Genomic DNA, 21,079 nt, shown 5'->3' with positions numbered 1-21,079 from the left:
CAATATTTATCTATGATCTTGCTTACTGGCAGAGGAGGCTGCACCGTGGAGGGTAAAAGAAAACTCAGATACAAATACTTATGATCAGAGGAATTTTACCATCCTGGTGTGTGATGTTGATGTACTACGAGTACATGTATACTTGTTAAGACAAGCTACACCATCCCTTCAGAGGACAGTCACAATAAAACATTAGTAATAAATAAGCAGCGCCCTTAGTGTAAGTTTTCGGTTACAAAATACGTCTCGATCGCGTTCGCGTTAAAATCTCAATTCGTATGGAAACACGAACATCGCAAATGTTCCGCTAGAGGCGCTGTTCGTGTTTCCATATAAATTGAGATTTTATTTATTTTTAGAGTATTTTGTAACCGAAAACTTACACTAGGGGTACAGGTGCCATAATAGCGGAACATGCAAAGTAAAGTTCTGTAGTTCTTTTTACTGCTTAATCTCTCTAAACTTAATTACATTTAACTCAAAATTTGGTCACAATCAATATGTTGAACTGACCTAATTATATTTCGTACCTACAGGACTAATGATTATGATTAACTTAAGAAACAAACAAAATAAAAGCAGCAGTTACCCTACAGAACTCTATTGATGGGTATTAAAAGCAAGCAATATAAGAAAATATAACAAATAATGATATTCAGGGTGTCTGAAATATCTAATACTCTAGTGTATCGCTTCTTGAAGTTCCTACATTGTTATTCTAGACATATGAGCTGTGCGCTAATGTGTGTCTGGGACACCCTATATATCACAACTTGCTATATGATAAAAGAATATTGCAAAAATAATAAACTTACCTTAACCAATATAAAAAAGCATTTCTTAATTTTAGAACAAACTTTTCCAGTGAGATGATTTCTACAGTGAGCCAGTCAGGTTACTTGCGTTTAATTTTTTTGGTGTACCTACTGCCTTATCGGCGAAATATGTTTCGTCTAATTTCACTTAGCAACCATCCTTTCGCTGAAGTTACATTTGGCAAACCAATCGTTGGCATAACTTTACTTCGCATTATTTTTACATTGCAAAATTTTACTTCATCACACTTTTATGTGGCAAATAATAGCAAATGATTGGCTTTTAGGCAAATAAAAAATTGACAAATAACATTTGGCCAATTTTAACATTGCAAAGTTTTACTTCAAAATTTGTGCGAGCAAGCAAGACGGTCCAGAGCAGAAGCGACTTGGAAAGTTTAGGTTCAGAAGGCTAAGGCGGGAGCGAAGCGGAACGTAGCTCCCGTCTTACCCTTCGATGTTAGTTTTTTTTTATAGCAGCCCAGGCCCAGGATCCCATTTAATATGTTGCTAATTTAAGATATGCTAAACATAAATGACATCTTATTAATCAAATCATTAGTTGGGAAATGATATGAGTGCGAAAAGTTGAGTTAGGAAATAACATTTTACCTAAATAAAAATATGGGATAAATAGTTTGGGAGCTAATAATTTACTAAATATTTTTCGCCGAAGCATTAGTATACCAATTTTTCTATAACATGCAATCACATATTTGACGCTGTAAGTAAACATTTAAAAGATAAACATAAAGGCACGCATGAACAAGCACATACTAATATTTTAATAAATGTTAAAAAAACATAAGTAGCCATGTAAGTAATAAAAATGCCATAAACGTAAACTTTCGTGGTTTTCACTCATAGTCAAAAACAACACACACACAACAAGTACCTACACACGAAGTAAGTAAACAAGTAAGTACAAGTGCAGTGGACCTGATGAAGAAGACCGTAGATGACCAATGGAACTCATCAAAGCTAAGTAATGCTCGCTCATTTATAAACAATCATGATTAATATACCTAGATAAGCGACTAAGAAGGAGTTTTAAGTTAATGATTCTTTAGAACTGATCTGATGCTGAAGCCGGAAGGTAGGCAACGGAACTCTGTTATAAAACAACGTAACTAAGCCGTGTTTGAGCTTAATGGAATTGTTGTGAGATGTACTTTGGCTACGAATCACTAAAAAGTGAGAAATGAAGAAAATTTTAAACAAAAAAGTAAAACAAAAAAATATAATAAAATTAGAACAGACTACAAAAAACCATGAAAATAATTTTCTTCCAGTCTGAAGTCGGTCCCTCAGCACGAGCCAGCAGGAGTGAACCTATAATCGTCTACCTCACCTACAACTGTACGAGTATATTGGGCATCACTCCTGCTGGCTGGTGCCGTTTCATTCTAAGTGTGCAACCTATTTACACATAATTCAAACATTTGAAACTATTATTAATAAATCAAAGTAAGAAAAAAATAAGGAGAAATGTTGAAATAGTTCCATTTATCCATACAAAAGTGGTGTTTTACATAGCCTGTTAGTAAATGTAACAATCATCATCATCATCATCATCCCAGCCTATATATGTCCCACTGCTGGGCACAGGCCTCCTCTCAGAACAAGAGGGCTTGGGCCATAGTTCCCACGCGGGCCCAGTGCGGATTGGGAACTTCGCACGCACCATTGAATCGCTTCGCAGGTTTGTGCAGGTTTCCTCACGATGTTTTCCTTCACCGCAAAGCTCGTGGTAAATTTCAAATGTAATTCCGCACATGAATTTCGAAAAAGTCAGAGGTGCGAGCCGGGGTTCGAACCCACGACCCTCTGCTTGAGAGGCGATAGGTCAAACCACTAGGCCACCACGGCTTCATGTAACAATGATTTGGTGCTTTTCTGTTGAACATCTATACCTACCTATAAAATAGTAAGAGATGTCTGACTCTGACTAACATATCCAAATTTCCACAGGACAGGGAACCAATAAATTATTTCTAGATAGGTAAAGCTGTGGCATACACATTATTCTCAAAACCTTTTAATTAAATTACCAGTAACCAGGAGCAGCCATCAATATACCTAGGTAAAAGATGAATAAAATCCCCACATGTTAATGATATTTCCCAAGTCAATGCAGCATTATGCAGATATGCCGTGACTGTGGACTGTGACGGTACGTGCATGTGTGTGTATGTGACACTGACACGGCCGGTTGTCTTCATAGAAAAAATACTCGCATTGTCTCTGAGGTTTGATTATAGAAAATGACAACTTCCAGTCCCTTGCGATTCGTACCGCCTCATTCTTGTCACTTGTTATGATATCAATGCTAACGACAATGTTTATTACTATCTCTTATTAGTCTGTGTTTATTAAGGTTTCAAAGTTGTTCGAGTGAAGTTTTGCGTTGATTAATTTCCATACCGAATTATCTCAACGTTTGAAGGTGTAATAATAGCTTGCAACTTTGTACAATAAGTGCTGTGTCGTTATTGATACAATTAGACAAGACCAAATAGAATATTGGTTCAATAATAAAATAGGACATGGTAAAGAACATAGTTTTGATAGAATGACATAGCGACAGACAATGTCAGACACCATGGACAATAAGATATTTACAAGTCTTCTTATAAAGACGCAAGGAGGCTATTATCACATTCGCCCCCTCTACGAAGAGACGTAGTCATGCATGAAGGCTGGAGGTCTGCGTTCTCTGCCTGAACGCCGAAGTTGGCTGATTCCTGCATTCGGATCGATGTTGGCAGGCGGGTCTTGAATGGCAGAGATTTCTTCGGATTGGTTATCGTCAACTTCGTCATCTGAAAGGTCATCGTCAACAGCTCGTGGTGCTGGAGCTAACGATCTATTGGAGACTGTTGTCTCTCGCCCATCAGGCAGTCTTATAAAGGAGTATTCTGGATTACTCTGCAACAATTGCACTTCCTGTACAGCGGGATCATACTTGGAGCTTCTTACGTGCCTTTTCATAAATACCGGTCCAGGCGAATGTAGCCAAGTCGGCAAAGATTGTCCGTTTTTGCGAACGGCGTGGGTGATTGAACATGCGCTCATGCGGCGTTGTGTTAGTGCTCGTACACAGGAGAGATCTTATAGAGTGCAGCGCCGGTAGCAGTGCCTTTTCCCAGTTTACTATATCATCATTGTTTGATTTGAGGTTTAGTTGGATCGTTCGCCACAGTGTGCCGTTGAGACGTTCAACCTGTCCATTTCCCTGGGGATTGTAAGGTGTAGTGCGGCTGCATGATATCCCGACGGAAGACAAGAATTGTCTAAGTTCGTCTGATAAGAAAGATGTACCCCTGTCGGAGTGGATGTACGCTGGAGTACCAAAAGTGGAGAACAAGTCTTCGAGACAATTGATTACCGTTCTTGAAGATACATCCTTACACGCATAAGCGAAGGGAAAACGACTAAACTCATCAATTATTGTCAGTATGTATCGGTTTTGGGTGCTAGATGGTATTGGTCCCTTAAAATCAATGTTTAATCTTTCAAAAGCGGCTGTCGCTTTGATAAGATGTCCTTGATGTTTCATGTAACGTGGTTTTATTTCCGCACAAGTTGGGCATGCGGCCGTCATTCGTTTTACATCCTCTACGGAGTACGGTAGGTTCTTTGATCTGACCCAATGAACCATGCGCGTGACCCCTGGATGGCAGAGATTTCGGTGTAGTTCCACTAGTTTAGAGTTAGAAGCGGCAGTATTTATTGCATGCATACTCGTGAAAGTGCGTCCGCGGCGAAGTTATGTTTCCCAGGTCGGTAGACTATATCATATTTGAAACACGAGAGCTCCAACCGCCACCTTTCGATCTTTTCGTTCTTTATTTTGTTAGAGTGTGTTTGATTGAACATGTATGCGACAGATTGCTGATCTGTAATGAGTAAGAAATGTCTTGCTATCAGGAAATGTCTCCATTTTCGCAAAGCTTCGACTATGGCGCAGGCCTCTTTCTCAATCGAAGGTTGCCTTTCTCGGAGTCGTTGAGAGAACGAGAGAAGAATGCGACAGGACGACCCTTTTGTGATAGGGTCGCTGCGATGGCAAAATCGGAAGCGTCTGTCTCAACTGAAAATATTTCACTGTCGTCGATTCCTGCTAATGCCGATTTCGATATATCAGTTTTAAGATTTTGAAAGGCAGTGATAGCTTCTTGAGATAATGGAAAAGTGACTTCGATTAAAGGTCTGATTTTCGTAGAAAATTGTCGACCCACTTTGAATAGTGGGCGAAGAGACCGAGCGCTCTCTTCAATGTAGCAGTATCAGTGGGGATTGGAAGATGAAATCATATCGAAAATACAAACTGAGACATGGATGCACAGAAAAACCAGAAAAAGAGACTAATCACTGGGAATCGAACCATAACCCCCATAACCCCAGACTATAACCCCTATACCACTGCTGGACAGGAATCTAGACACGAATTTTTCCTATGCATACATATCTCAGGTTGCTTTTTTCTACTTTGCTACTTAAGCAGCAGTACTAGCGACATCTATGTGGCGTCGACAGAAAAATACAAAAAGACTCTAAAATAATTTGATTGCTTAGTAGCGACATCTCTTGTCTGGGTGAGCGGTTGGTTCCGAAAGAGTGTGACGTCCAAGACCAAGAATTACACAAAAATTAAAAAAAAGTAACTGTCAAAATCTATAAGCGATATTAGTAAGGCGATTTTTTTTTCTATGGAAGTTACCCGTCTGAACGTTAGTTCTCTGTGTAGTCTGTGGTGTGTGACTAAGGAACCTGACACTGACAGTGACAGGAGCAGTGTTGTCACATATAACTTTGGCAAAAAGGTAGAAAAAATTAGTAGAAATTGGTAGAATATGAAATGGAAATTAGGTAGATCTACCACTCAAGGTTAATACATTTTCAATTTTTAAAAATACGCATATTTTTTTGAAAATATTTATTTGTGATTGTGATGTTAATACATATTTTTATTTAAATAACCTCCCATGGATTTCCACTTTTCGAAATAAAACTTCTTGTGTGTATAGCAGTCCTAAGGTTTCTGTGCACAGGATGCATAGTTTATTTCTCTGACAGGTTTTCATTTTCATATTGTTTATTGAGGAAAACAGCGGGGCTACTCTACTACTTTGGCTACTACGAAATTCGAAGGTCGTATCGTACCGTCCCACTCTCGTATTAAATAATATAAGCGTCGGCAGGACGGTACGATACGAACTTCGAATTTTGTAGTAGCCCTCCCTGCAGCCTGTCATGTTTTATAAGTTGCTAAAAGTGGCTAAATAAAAAAAAGGTAACATGGGATATAAGTTTTAACTTTTTATGTTTCTTTCTCATATATTATTATTAACGGAAAAATGTATTAAAAATCGATGTCATCTTGTGATGTTGAAGGTCCGGTTTCTTATTTTTATTCGGGTTTCTTAGTTTTTCTCACTTATTTCTTGAAGAATATTCTCAGGAATCACGTAGGTAGCGTACGGAAGTACGTTTTACATTACAAATTAAATAGATTGAAACAGTGGTAACTTACCTTGTTGTAAGTGGCTAGAAAATGTGGCTAAAAAATTCTCTAAAATCTAGGTAAAAATTGACTAAAGTGGTAACACTGGTGATCTGACACTGTCTGTCTAGCATTGGTATTTGGCAAAGAGTATATAATCACTGCGTTTTGACACTGGGCACCGCAGCGCTCGCTCAGCACAGCATAGCATTGCCGTCAGAGCTCTCTGCTCAGCCATTCCTATACATTACAATACGCTTTGGCTCAGCCCCAGCGCAAGAGAAGCGAAAAATATTGTTTGTTACTCTGATCCGACTGTTGTTGATTTTTCACTTTGACTTGACCATAAAAGTACTTGAAAGGATATATATTATAGTTAGCAAGTACGTACAAGTTTACAAACAAACGGAAGCATCGACTATCGCAACAATGCACTTTTTGCATAACTTTGATCCTGAAACTTCAGCTCGCGAACGTCGTAAGCTGAATCGTAAAAACTATTTTATGAAGTAAGTTGAGCTGTTGTTGATAGGTAATATATTTCGCTATTACAGAGTTAGTGTCTGCGTGTATTCTCTCTACTGTTCTTTTTTCAGTCGCAAAAGCAAATCGGTATACAATGAACGCGGGCAGCTAGCAGCGACTGGCAAAGATCTGTGCGATTGCTTGGATGATACGTGTCCTGGGTGCCATTTCCCGTGTGCGAAGTGTAATTCTTGCAAATGTGGCCATGAATGCAGGTACATTCAGAATATTCCTACAAATTTGTCACCTGCAGATTTACGATCTGTTACTTTTTTTTCAATTAATTTCATGTCATGACCATGCATGCAAATCCTTCAGTCAATAATCTGGCCCTGTACCTATTACAAAGTGCAAAATTCGAACTTCATATCTAGCCGTCCTGCTAACGCTTATCTAATACCTATAAACGAGCAACTCTTTTGTGTGTGTGGAGGGGCGTATGCCCAATGGTGGGCGAAAACGCGCCGAAGAAGAAGAGATAATAGAATCTCTGAAACGGTTCCACAATTTCAATGAAATTTGGTATGTAGGGGTTTTCGGGGATGACAAATCTATTTAGCTCTTATCTCTGGGAAAACGCTTATTAGAGTTTTAGCCTGAGCAAAGCTCTCGTCACCCAGGTACTATTATTTGATACTAGAGTGAGAGGGATACTGAACAACACAAACTTCGAATTTCAGGCTCAGGCTCATTCTGTTTTCTAAAATGTCTGCTTCTCAAAATAGCCTTCTTCCCACATTGTCAGTTTCCTATGATGTCAACTTCCTATATTGTCTGTTTCCTGAAATGTCTATTTCTCATATTTGTCACTTTCCTGTGATGTCTGCTTCTTATTATGTCTGTTTCCTGTAAAGTGCTTCTCATATTTGTCAGTTTCCTAAGATGTCTGGTTCCAGTATTGACAGTTTTCTAATATGACTGCTTTCTATAATGTCCGCTTCTCATATAAATATACTGAGCGGCAAAAAATCTGGCCCTCAAAGTTGTATGCAGAATCAGTAATTTTGTATGAAGGGTGGGCCAAATTTTTTGCCGCTGAGTATAGTATTCCTAGGATCAATTTCCAACAACTTTCATCTGCTACACCTAAATAATTCTAACAATTTTAACCAACTTCAATTTATTTAAATGCTCTAAAAAAGAAGAATATAAACTTTTATTTAAATCAAACCCATTTCATTATGACATTACGTGTACAATTTATATCATTTATATGGTATAGAGAAGCAGGCATTTTAGGAAAGAGCCATCATAGGAAACAAATAGAAGACATTTTAGGAAATAGACAGAACAAGCCTGAGCAGAATTTCATAGTAGCCCCTCTGTTACTTCTAAGTCTCAGTGGAGGTGCAAACATCAACATGTAAGTATGTGGTCCAAATAAGCTGTTTTTTTTTTTTCAATATTTTCTCTATAACAGTATTGTAGTATAGTATACTTATGTATTCAGTTTAATATTTAAAGAAAGAAAATATAAAGCAGGATAATTATGAGTTTACATACATAAAAAAGAACTAACCTAAGATAGCTTAACTAACTGTAACAATGAAAAATTAGTATAGTTATGTTAATATTTTATGTTAATTGATGATAATTTTTCTTAATTTCAGGAACAACCGTAAATGGATGTATGACAAGATTGAAATAGAAGGCAATGACTTTGTTATCAAGAATGATTACAAACACAAGTAAATGACTTACAAAGATGTTTATTACTTAAAAATAATAACAATCAGTCATTGGCCAACAGCTTAAAGAAGTACTCAACTTCCTGCTCCCCATCCTCGGGCAGGTCTGTGCAGTGCACTGCATTGTGCACAATGTTCTTCCCATAAAGAGCTCTTATGGAGTCTGGATATAACTGGCGGCACAGATCCTAAAAAAATAACAGTTTAAACAATTCTAATTTTTAATGTTAACTGTTTTGTGGAGAAATATCTAGTTAAGTTTTACTTTTTTCAAATGACTTTGTGCATGTAAAGATAGCCAGCCAGCCCGTTTTAGATTAAGGTTGGACATAAATTGTTGGTATGGATTATCTGCAAATTAGAATGCAGTTTTGTTCATGGTCTAAGGTGCCATCCAAATTAGCCATTGCTCTTGTGTGATGAAACTGCTCTTATTTACACCATAATTATAATGCATACAGTATAACTGGACAGACATCATTGCACAAGCTGTGGAAAATTGGAATGGCACCTGAAGCACTTCAGAAATAAGGTTGGCGGACTCATTAATGACAAGTACTTACACCGGACCTCTATGAAGTTGGTTGATGTAAGTTAAACTAAGTCATTAATGCATCTGCTCCACTCGCCGTGTAAATTAGGCTTAAGACTAAAATAAGTTGTAGATTGTTATATTGATCAAATGCTCGAAAAGCTGGTGTGACAGACGGCTATTAATATTATAGATCATACTGGATAATCTTGTTCTTATTACATACCGGATCTCTTGGACCACATAGAGTCCTGAACTTACAAACAACATTGACTTTTGGGTCACTGTTTTTTACTTCTAAAGCTACACATTTCCCTTCAGCCAAATGTATAGCCATTGCCTGAAATAAATATTGCATTAGAAATGAGCTTTTCTTTTACATCACATGCCATCTCATCATGTGTCATTTAAAACAGTGTTGTGGCAATAGCGATAGTTTCGCTATCGATAGTTGACCCTGAGTAACCAATCGATAGTGCGATAGTTCTATCAAAAATATCGACATGCTGCTGCAATACTATCGATAGTATATCGATAGTCAAAATTAGGCGATACGTACCATTGAACTTGGTCAATATTATCTATAGTATCGATAGCATCGCGTCAAAAAACTTGATACTATAGATACTTTCGACGCAATCGATTGATGAAAATAAGTAATACTATTGCTAAAAATCAATAGTATCGATACTATCGATAGTTTTGCTCTTTCGATAGTCGAACATTAGAGAAACTATTGATAGTATCGATACTGTTGATCGTTAGCAATAGTATTACTTATTTTCATCAATTAATAGTATCGACTTTTTTGACGCGATACTATCGATAGTATTGACCAAGTTCTAATTTTCATTATCGATATCGTTAGGGGTCGATAGTTTCGATAGGACTATCGATAGTATGAATGATTTTCACGGCTACGATAGTACCGCGATACTATCGATAGACTATCGCTATCGCAACATCACTAATTTAAAACCCTAAATTATAATCCGTATACCTAAGAAAGGTTCTCAATTCAGCACTATTCTTTTCTGAATATGCTTTATATGATATTTATGGAAGCTTGCAATTATTAGGTGTCCATCCTACAATACTAATGCAATTTGTTATCACCTCATATTCAGGTAAAACTCCTTTGTAGACTTCATAAAATTCTTGAGAACTACGCAGTTTAACTGGAAACATGGCCATTGCTGATACGTAAAAACCTCCAGTGGTACATATTTTCTCCAGAATAGCTCCTAAATTCCCATCCTCAATTGCATGAGGCTTGATGATACAACAAGTGCAATCTTTTAAAGTCGCCCGAAATGGCACTTTTGGTAAACCCTTTTCGTAACCAAAATACCAGTCCAGCATCTGAAATGTTGAGGCACTGATTATTAAAACCATAGATACCTACATATTCGCAGAGACTAGGTAAATTAAATATATTTAATTTGACATTATTGATAGTTGGTAACCCTAAAACAAGGCTGGAAAAAAATCTATTGGCTTTGTTATTCTAATTATCTATATTTAAATTTGATTTCGTATATTGATTTTTGTATTGATTCGACAAACCGCGGTAGCATCTTCAAGATTATTGCAGCCATGCGCTACGTTTTGCAGTTTATTTTTTCCATACAGCCGTCTGAGCGTGCCAGGCGCCGCCTCAGATGGCTCGGTGGCGCCGAGGCAATTGCGCCATTTCCTTACAGCCTCTGGAGCTACCAGTTCTAAGCCGACTACCTCTCCGCCAGTGACATAGTCTATTATTATTCTGTATGAAAGGTGCATTATGTTAAATAGGTACCTAGCTAGATTAAATAAAAAAATCGGTCAAGTGCGACTCGTACATGAAGGGTTTCGTACAATGTTTTCAGTAGGTAGTTTTGGTTAAAAATGTTTCGGCTAGCAACGAATAACAACACCTAGCAACCCAAAAATGCAGGACAGGATTCTTGTAAGACAACCCCCTTTCATTTTTTAACTTTTTTTTATGAGTAGTATATGTTATATTATAGCGGCCACAGTAATATATAATCTGTGAAAATTTCAAGTGTGGCTCAAGAGATAAAACCCGTGACAGACGGACGGACGGACAGATAAACAGACAGCGGAGTTTCAGTAATAGGGTCCTAATAATAGGAACCCTAAAAGACTTGAAATAAAATAAAAAACCGGCCAAGAGCGTGTCGGACACGCCCAAGATAGTTCGGCGTGACGGATTATGTATACATGCCAAATTACAGCTTTCTAGTAGGTACTAACGGTCTCTGAGCTTAGCCGCGGACGGACAGACAGACAGACAGACGGACAGACATGGCGAAGCTATAAGGGTTCTTAGTTCACTACGGAACCTTAAAAAGACTCCTGGCCACATCCAGATAGGCTCTAGGTCTAGCCCTTGATCGAGGTAGAAAAGAACGACTGTCTACCTCGCTTCTGCGCCTCTCAAAAGGCAGCATCAGAATTTTACTTTGCACTGGAAAATGGCGCGCACCTTGCCATCTAGCGCCTAGAGCGAACTCTCCTCTTTGTCTACCCCAGGGCTAGAGCTGCAGCCCGACTAGGCACGGCCAATGACGTAGTGAGCGTTTCCTCTATCTGTTCAATGAGGGCTATCGTTTTTTGTATTTCTAGATGGCGCCACTGTTGCGTGAGGTTTTTAAGTGTGGCTTTCAAAGTCTGTTATTACGGGCGTGAAAACAAAGTTTAGATTAAAATCATATTTAATACACCTTAAAACCGTACCATAAAATATCGAGCAACCACAGTGTTGCGTAGTCCCGTTTTGTTCGGAAAAAAGGGAAAAAAAGTTTCCGAAAGACAAAACTGTCTCATACATAACACATTCATTCATTGCCCCGCATCGCATAATTGCCATAATTAATTTCAGGTAATGCAAAATTTTCACAAAATTATTCTAATTAAATAAACCCGCGTAGCTCACCCAAAAACTATGAGATTTTTTGACATTTCGGAGACCTCACGCTACACTAGCGCCTCTAGCGGCGAATTCATACGCGATAGCCCTCATTGCGTGTGTGCCTGTGTGGGGCAAGTGTCTACTGCGTGGCGTGGCGAGTGTTGCGGGCACGCAATGAACGAACAGACAAAATGCTTGTCATGGTCGTTGGACAAAATAAATAAGGACATTTACCATCCCGTTATTGCTGATAACCTTCAGAAATAGTGTGTTTCACACTTTCGGTTTTACCTGAACTTAAAATATATTGTAGGTAATGATGACTTACGGCATTGCGCTATTTCCAGCGATGTCCTTGTAAAGTTCCATAGCAAATTCTTTGGTAATCCTGGCATTTTTCATTCGATCTATACGGAAGCCGTTCTTCATTATGTACGTTATAACCTTGCCATGTTCGCTTGGCGGGCAGGGCTTAATCATGGCGAAAGTGCTGTCATATAACGAAAAATTATTCGAACTATGATGTAGATAGATGTCAATGGATGTATGTAAGTATCGTGTCATAGATGAAAATATCGCGCGCGACTTCGTCTGCGTGGACTTAGGTAAATCAATCGCAGCCTGTTCCTCGGAATAATTAATAGGTTCCCTGTCCCATGAGGCAAATGTGCCCCATGCGTGCCTTTACTGGCACATGTGCCTCATGGCATGTGTAGATAATGCAGTTGTTCTTTCGATAAATAATAAATTTTATTACGTAATATATTATATATTTTAATTCTTGAACCACATTTAGATAACCAATGGAAATTACTATGGGGACCTTACATTGGGGATTTAACATTACTTGGGGACGTGTCAAAAGAACGCTACACATTGCTTCAGGACAGGGAACCTGTTATAGTTAATCTCATGTTCGGAAAGTTTAATTTTCATGGGTAGATTGGAAGGAAAATTGCGTTTTCGTCTCTAGGGTGGAAAGTAATTTTTTTAAAATTTTTCGATTAGCCACGGAGTCGAAGATAATTGAGTTACGTCAATGGCACTTTTTTTTCACGTTTCGGCATGGCCATCTAGATGCACGTCGTGGCCAAGGAGCTTTATACAACACTGGAGGTTGAACGCCGAACATCCGTTTAAAACAAGAAATTTGATCTTTATTACGTCACGAACATATTCTATCTCTTTCTTCAATTAGGTTAAGAAAGAGATGGAATATACAAATATGTAACTTCAAACAAACTTCAAACTTCTTCGTTCAGCGTTCAACCTCCGTTCAACCCCCAGTTTTGTAGGTATCAAGCTTCTTGGTCGTGACCAACTCGATTTTTTTTATATTCGGTCGTGGCAAAAGAAATAATTTTCAGAGAAATAAAGTTTAAATTTTTTTTTAAGTGGCCAGGTCGAAAAGGTACCGTTGGAGGTTGGATATAAGTAAATTCAATTTAATATTATTCTCATTTTTATGTACTATTGTGTCTAACTCGGGTGAAATTATCCATTTCCCCTCGAACTATTGGCGCTCTCGCTTCATTCGAGCGCCAGAAATAGCTCAGGTGGAATGGGTCACAATGGTTATCAATCTACTATTACATAGTTTTGTGGTGTTATTATTAGAATAATGAAACTGGTGACTGGAAAATGCTGCACATTATGTAGGTATCTAATAAATAAATGCAGGTATAAATTACCTCTCAAATTTATAGAACAAATTTCTCTTAGTCAGAGGTGCACAATCTTTTATGTACAGAAGCTTAGCGAATATGTTGACGATGTTGCCGATCTGCAGCATTGAGAGTTTGAGCGTCGGCAGCTGCGTGCGCCGGAGTAGATTCTTGCCCTCCTTAGGATTCGTTACTTGCACGGAATTATCGAATGGGAAGAAATTGAGCACTAATTCAATTATTTCGTCGGCTGCTTCATCATACATTTCGCAGACGAAAGTATGCTTGTCGAAGTAGTCGTGTACCTAAAATATCGTTATTATACTTTTTAGTCAGGGCAGCGTTATCAAGAAGTTATCTATCATTAAGTACTTAGGTAACTTGGTTGGCAAGTTGTTCGACAGCACAATCGGCTACAGCTACAGTCGGTGCCAAAAGTAGCGTCGTACTAACACATTTTGTTAATTTTACACCTGCCTACAGAATAAAATTTAAACTTAAACACAACATTTACTGACATAAAAAAACACACTACATCGCAACAATGACATAGCAAAAACATTAAATAGAAGAAGAGAGAAAAAATAGAGACGTGCTGTGTAGTGTGATGCCAAAAGGTCTCAGCTCAGCATGTGCCGTATGTAGCTCTGTAACCAGGGCTGCAGCGCTGGTTTTCAGCTGAACACCGGTGAGTGTGAACCCACGGAAAAGAAAAAAAAAACAATATATATATTATACTAGCTTTTGCCCGCGGCTTCGCTCGCGTTAAATTTGGGGTATCATACATTTACTTTCTGAGACCCTTGGCTCTGAGAAAATGGCAGAAACGGAACCCATATAGTTTCGCCATGTCTGTCTGTCTGGAATTTAAAAATCAACCTAAATAAATACACGTACTTATCAACTTTGAAACCCTGTCCTGTTTCGCTGATTCGGGGGTGGAATTTTTGAAAAAGTTAAAGTACTACGCATCAGGGATAGTGTACTCGTAGCTTTCTAGTAGTTTCAGAGATTACCCCTAATAAACAAAGTTGAGATATTTCATGGGATTTCCTAAAAATCTTTCCCCAGTGCACCTCTACTTTAGGTAGGGAACGGTTGTGTTGTTCTGAAGATGAGCTGGTTAAGTTCGAAATGCGTCAGTGTATTGTGGTGGTGGTGAAAAGTAGATGATTTTTTGTGATTTGTGTATATTCTTACAGTGTGGAGGTGGAGGAACAGCATGACATTTCATGCATAAAAGTAGCTATTATAAAGGTCACGAGTGAGAACGTACATGTAAAATTTCGTATTTGTGCTATCAGCCCTTGAGGAGTTTCTGTCATCAGCAGACTACCCTGGCGGCAGCATCAGGTGGTGAATATCATATAAACGCACTGTCATTGAAATTTAACAATCGTAGTCTTTTGTGTGTGCTATCAACTTATGAGGAGATTCCTTCTACGGAGACGATCCTGGCCAGAATGAGCAGGATGTCACTGCTATTATTATTGTATTGTTACCAGATTTACATCAGTTTGCCAAATCTCCAGTTTCTAGTTTTATTAGTTTAGCTTGTGCGTTTACTGATTCAGTTGGAATATAAAATCCTCTTTATTCCTCTATTCCTTTATTCCTCTTCATTATGGGAGTGTGCCGACGTGCGGTCGCGTACGCACGTATCGTTATGCGCGAAGCGTTTCGTTAAATGTAAAAAATGGCATCAAAAACAGTCAAATGTAACCAGTGCAACGTTGTGATTTGTGAGGTGTTGGCCTTTATCCAAAATAAATGTGGATTGATGGACGAGGAGGGCTTGGTGCGAATTTGTGCATCAGCCTTCACAGCAGAAGAAATCGAGTTGGCGAAAAATCTACTGTTCGAATCCGTTGCTACACAGTCACGGAACGTCACCCGGAAGAGAGAAGGAAAAATACAGAGGGACCTTGACGATATGATATACCTTATGAAGAACACCACAGCTGATAACACCCCTGTCTTTGTAGCGAGACAGCTTCATCGTTTACCCCCAGTAACGTGGGATCACATCGATACTACAAGGCTGTTGAGAGATATTACTGAATTAAAACAAGAGATAAAAGAACTTAAAGAGAACCATGTGTCCTTGGAAGATATGCAACAAATTAAAATTGAACTAGAAGTGCTCAAAAACTCATCAATTGTGAACAATTTTAATCCTAACGTAAACACTAAAAGAGGAGCATGCAGAATTTCATCAAATATGAATAGTTATAACTGTAATAGTGGCCCGATCGGATTGACCCATATTGATGTTAGTAACTGCAAGGTAAGAACATATTTTAATGACGACGATGATGACTCATTTATGCAACGGTCGCCGGGTAAGGCCAACGGCAATACAGAATCTCGATTGGAGGGTACGCCGGCCGCGCGAGGAAGCAAGGTACCCTCTTTAGAGCAGTGGAAACCAAACCCCGAGCCTATACGGAGCGAGACGGCGTCAACTGATAATGTGTTAGAGCGGTGCGGCGATGGCAAAACTCGAACCAGTCTCAAGCAGTCGCCGCAAATAGAAAAAAGTGAACGCTCCGTTACCATGAAGCGCAGAATTGTACCTAGTACCGCGACGTCGGAAAATGTAAACAAAGTTGTTACGGCGCAGATTATAACAAACCAAGCATCACTTCGGCCCGAACAATGGCTGAAGTGGCAGGCACAGGTGAATGGAAAACGCAGTTGCCTTCTGAGCAATGGAAGGAAGTAACGAAACGGAAATATAAAAACCGGTTTGTTGGAAGAATAGGAAAAGCACAAACTGGCAAAAATGACACGAAGTTTAAAGCTGCAGACAATAACATTGAATTGTTTATTTATAACGTGCACAAGGAGACAACTGAGCAGGATATAAGTGAATATATTTTTAAGGCCACCCAGTTAAATGTGAGTTTGGAAAAGGTACCAATGAAAAAGGAAAAAAGACATAACTCATACAAATTCAGTGTACCTTCATATAAGTTGCGATTATTTCTAAACGACGAGTTATGGCCAGAGGGAATCTCGTTTAGAAGATTTGTTCAGTTTAGACCAAAGAGTAATGAAAATGAAGAAGTTCCACCCATTTAATGGATAGTTCAGATATACAAAAGAAACTTCACGATACTGTGCTTGTGTCATTTAATTGTAAATCGATCAAGAGATCGCTTGAGGGAGTGAGGGCACTCTGCAAAACAGCCGACATAGTCGCTGTTCAAGAAACGTGGCTCCTGCCGAGTGACCTAACATATCTAACGACTATTGATGAGGATTTCGGCAGCACGGGTACTTCGGCGGTAGACACAACGAAGGGAATGCTGACGGGTCGTCCTCATGGAGGTGTCTGCCTCCTTTGGCGAAAGTCGGTTTTTTCATGCGTGTCTGTTGTGCCTTGCGTAAATCCGCGCATAGCTGCGATCAAAGTGATGTTGAGTGATAAACCAGTGTTAATAATAACGGTATACATGCCGGTTAACTGTGTTGACAATCTACCTGTGTTTACGGACTGTCTTGGACATTTAAACGCAATAACAGAGGACAGTGGAATCGAAAATGTGATAATTTTAGGAGACTTTAATTCACACCCTAATGAGGTATTTTATTCTGAATTAATGAATTTTTGTGACGAGCAGGAATGGGTATGTGCCGATGTATGTAAGTTAGGATTGGACTCGCAAATGTTTACATTTATTAGTGATGCCCACGGCAGTAAGCGATGGCTGGATCACTGCATTGTAACCAAATCAGCTTGGCCACTCGTTACTAAATCCTACGTTAAACATGATGTTTACTGGTCCGACCATTTTCCATTGTTCGTGCATTGTAATCTTAATGTCATTAAAAATAAGGTCGTATTTCGTTCGGCACAGACAAATAATGTACGATGGGGCGCAAGAACGCCAAAACAAGTTGAACAGTATACTGTATTATGTAATGAATATTTAAAAGAGATTGACCTACCTATAGATTTAATTAATTGTTGCGGACATTTTTGTAAAGAGCCTCATCATAGGACTTTAATAAAGATTTTATACGAAAATATTGTTTCGTCTTTGTGTTTGGCATCGAGCAGTACCTGTAATAATAATAACACAAAGCGCCAGCGCAAGAAATGTCTCGCTGGGTGGAATCGACACGTAGGCGACGCTTATGCGGAGGCTAAGGCAAAGTTTAGGTTATGGGAGCTGCATGGATGCCAATCTTCAGGTCGTATTTTTGAGGAGATGACTGAGGCTAAGAAAGTTTTTAAGGGCAGACTCAAGTGGTGTCAAAATCACCAGGAGCAAATAATAATGGATAAACTTGCTTCTCATCACTCCAAATCTGATTTTGGTAGCTTTTGGAAACACACTAAAAAGTTAAATGCATCTCAGAGTCTCCCCGTGAGCGTTGAGGGTGTGACGGATCCGCAGGGTATTGCTAATCTTTTCAGAGAGCATTTCACTGTCAGGTCACCTCTGGGGCCGCCGCGCTTCGCACTAGATGCTGAGCACCGTCATGAACAGGTTACAACCCTGATTAAAGCGGAAGATGTTCGCGTGGCTTTACGTAAAATGAAAAAAGGGAAATCACCTGGCCATGACGGGCTCAGTATCGAGCACTTACAAAATGCGGGAGTGCATTTGCCCAGAGTTTTGGCATTGCTTTACAATCTTTGTTTGAGTCATTCATACCTACCATCTTTGCTCATGCGTACTGTGGTAGTGCCTATAGTAAAAAATAGAACAGGTGACGTGTCTGACAGGTCGAACTATAGACCCATCTCTTTGGCTACAGTGGTGGCAAAGGTGTTTGACAGCGTGCTCGACAGGTACCTGGACGGTCACTTACGTCTGAGCGATGCCCAGTTTGGCTTCCGACCTGGTCTATCTACGGAAAGTGCCATTGTGGTGTTGAAGCATGCTGTTAAATACTACACGGACAGGAAGACTGCGGTGTTTGGCGGTTTCTTGGATCTGTCAAAGGCTTTCGACCTTGTCAGTTACGACATACTTTGGGGTAAATTAGAGAAGACAGGGTTGCCAAGAGATTTGCTCAACATTTTTAAATTTTGGTATGGCAATCAAGTTAATGTTGTAAGATGGGCCGATGCACTTTCGTCACCATATGTGTTAGAATGCGGTGTGAGGCAAGGTGGGCTAACATCGCCTAAGTTGTTTAATTTGTACATTAATGCATTGATCGAGGAACTCAGTGGTACTCATGCGGGATGTTTTATAGACGGAGTAAGCGTAAACAATATCAGCTATGCCGATGACATGGTGCTGCTGGCTCCCTCGGTCAATGCGCTCAATGAATTGCTTGGTATATGTCATAAATACGCTACCTCTCATGGACTACTGTACAACTTGAAAAAGACTGTGTATATGACTTTTAAGGCCCCAGGTAGGAAGGCCCCGGATCTATCACTCCCAGTTTTGCTGGACGGGACTTCAGTTACCAGAGTGACTCAGGTTAAATATTTAGGCCATTATTTAACTGATAATTTAAAAGATGATGTAGATGTAGAACGGGAGCGCAGGGTGTTGGCGGTGCGGGCGAATATGCTGGCACGCAGGTTCGCTCGGTGTACGAGTGCAGTTAAGATAACGCTCTTTAAAGCATACTGCACGTCAATGTACTCGGGTGCCCTGTGGGCGAGCTGCACGCAGCGCTCCGTCAGCTCCCTGCGCGTCCAGTATAATAACGCCTTCAGAGCGCTGTTAGGGCTGCCACGGTTCTGCAGTGCGTCCACTATGTTTGCCGAAGCGCGAGTAGATAGCTTTAATGCTATACTACGAAAAAAAAGGCATCGCTTCTGACAAGAATACGTGGCAGCACTAACAGCCTCCTGAAGATGATAGCTGTAAGAGATGAGTGCTCTATAATGCAAAATTTAATTAATACTACACACACAAAGCAAATTACTAATAATGTATGGATCTTTGTTGTCTGAATAAATAAATGAATTATTATTATTATTATTATTATTCGTTTTATCCCGTGGGATTTTTTGAAAAATCTTTGAAACAGTTTTTATCTGTTAGTATTATACCTGCATGCCAATGCCAAATTTGAAGTCTCTAATATTTATAATTACGGAGTTAGGGCCACTTTGAAGCGAAAATATAAATCCCTTTATTCCCTATCCCGTAGGAATTTTGATAAATCCTGAATATTGTTTTTAGCTGTTAGTATTACTTACTTGCATGCCAAATTTTAAGTCCCTAATAATTATAGTTACGGAAATAGGGTCATTATTTGGAAGTGAAAAGACAAATCCCATTTATTCACTATCCCGTGGGAATTTCGGGAAATCCTGAAAACTGTTTTTAGCGGTTAATATTACCTAATTAAATGCCAAATTTGAAGTTTCTAATAATTATAGTTACGGAAATAAGGCCATTTTTAAATGAAAATATAAATCCCCTTGCCCATCCCGTGGGAATTTCAAAAAATCCTTTCTTAGTGCAAGTCTACACCTATTAAGAAACATATATTCCAAATTTCAAGTTTCTAGGCCCAGCGGTTTGGGCTGTGCGTTGATCTATAAGTCAGTCAGTCAGTTTCTTATTTTATCCCGCCCGGCTATGTACACCCGACTAAATGAAATAACATTTTATTTGAATAGCTGCTTAACGACAGATGCCTTTTGAAAATGACTGGTATATTAGCCACAGAAATCGACCAATGAGCAAATACACAACTCGAAATATTCTCATTTAACTTAAAACTGAACCAGAGAGTTTATTTTGGAAATATGACTATTTCGAATTGTGTCAGTTCATTCTAAATGTGCGAATAGGCGCCAAATGCACCACAGCCTATTGGTCAATTTCTGTTGCCTGTGGGCTGTTTAAACTTTAAACACAAAAGTAATAATAGTAATAATCGGGTACGCTTGGCATTTAGCTACTTCCTCTCTATTGTATCTCCTATCTCTTTGACCACAGCACGCGTCATCGTGAATGAGACGTAAACAGTCGGCAGGTACCTATAGGTACTAGTAAATATAAGAAAAACATACCATTATAATAGCAAATAGATATTTCGTTAAAAATAAATATTCCAATTACTTAATGCACCAAATTCAATTCAAATAAGAAAAGGTTATCAAAACCACAAAAAGTTATATTCAAAATTTGTCAACTTGATTATTAGCTGCCAAAGCGATCCCATAAATAAATGAGTAAGTAATAATAATATTGAATGTTGTTTGAATTTGGCGCTTCGTACATACGGATTTTTTCCACCGAAGAGGTTATATTATACAAGTAGGTGCATACACTGTAAGTTCGATACCTACGTATAAAAAAAAAATTAACCGACCCCAAAAAACTATGAAATATTTCTACCAATAGAAGTCGGGGCCTCAGTACCAGCCAGCAGGAGTGGCCCTAGTCGTCTAGCCTTTAGGTACTATCCATTATTGTTATTGTTTTCTGTTTCTATCATGGTTTTT

The 21,079-nt window shown here is 39.0% G+C and overlaps 2 protein-coding genes across 3 annotated transcripts; one reads left to right on the top strand and one right to left on the bottom strand.

The window, feature by feature from the left end:
• Positions 1-6,457: 6,457 nt before the first annotated feature.
• On the top strand, positions 6,458-9,273 carry LOC141437948 (ARL14 effector protein). The gene is made up of 3 exons (XM_074101549.1): positions 6,458-6,830; positions 6,918-7,061; positions 8,457-9,273. Exons 1-3 carry the CDS (start codon positions 6,751-6,753, stop codon positions 8,536-8,538), a joined length of 306 nt encoding a protein of 101 aa, XP_073957650.1. The 5' UTR covers positions 6,458-6,750; the 3' UTR covers positions 8,539-9,273.
• LOC141437947 (nucleoside diphosphate kinase homolog 7-like) lies at positions 8,540-20,795 on the bottom strand. Of its 2 annotated transcripts, none has more exons than XM_074101548.1 (7): positions 20,645-20,795; positions 13,672-13,949; positions 12,309-12,470; positions 10,633-10,831; positions 10,183-10,428; positions 9,293-9,406; positions 8,540-8,722 (listed from the first exon to the last, which is right to left on the bottom strand). In XM_074101548.1, the coding sequence occupies exons 1-7, from the start codon at positions 20,645-20,647 to the stop codon at positions 8,579-8,581; spliced, it is 1,146 nt and encodes a 381-aa protein (XP_073957649.1). In that variant the 5' UTR covers positions 20,648-20,795; the 3' UTR covers positions 8,540-8,578. The 2 variants fall into 2 exon arrangements, with proteins under 2 accessions (XP_073957649.1, XP_073957648.1); XM_074101547.1 differs by lacking the exon at positions 20,645-20,795 and adding an exon at positions 19,823-19,934.
• Between the last annotated feature and the right edge of the window lie 284 nt (positions 20,796-21,079).

The sequence above is a fragment of the Choristoneura fumiferana genome, chromosome 18, assembly GCF_025370935.1.
Source record: "Choristoneura fumiferana chromosome 18, NRCan_CFum_1, whole genome shotgun sequence".
Classification (NCBI taxonomy): Eukaryota; Metazoa; Arthropoda; class Insecta; order Lepidoptera; family Tortricidae; genus Choristoneura; species Choristoneura fumiferana.
Note: the sequence above shows the minus strand (reverse complement) of the source record. Positions and strands in the feature narration are given on the sequence as shown.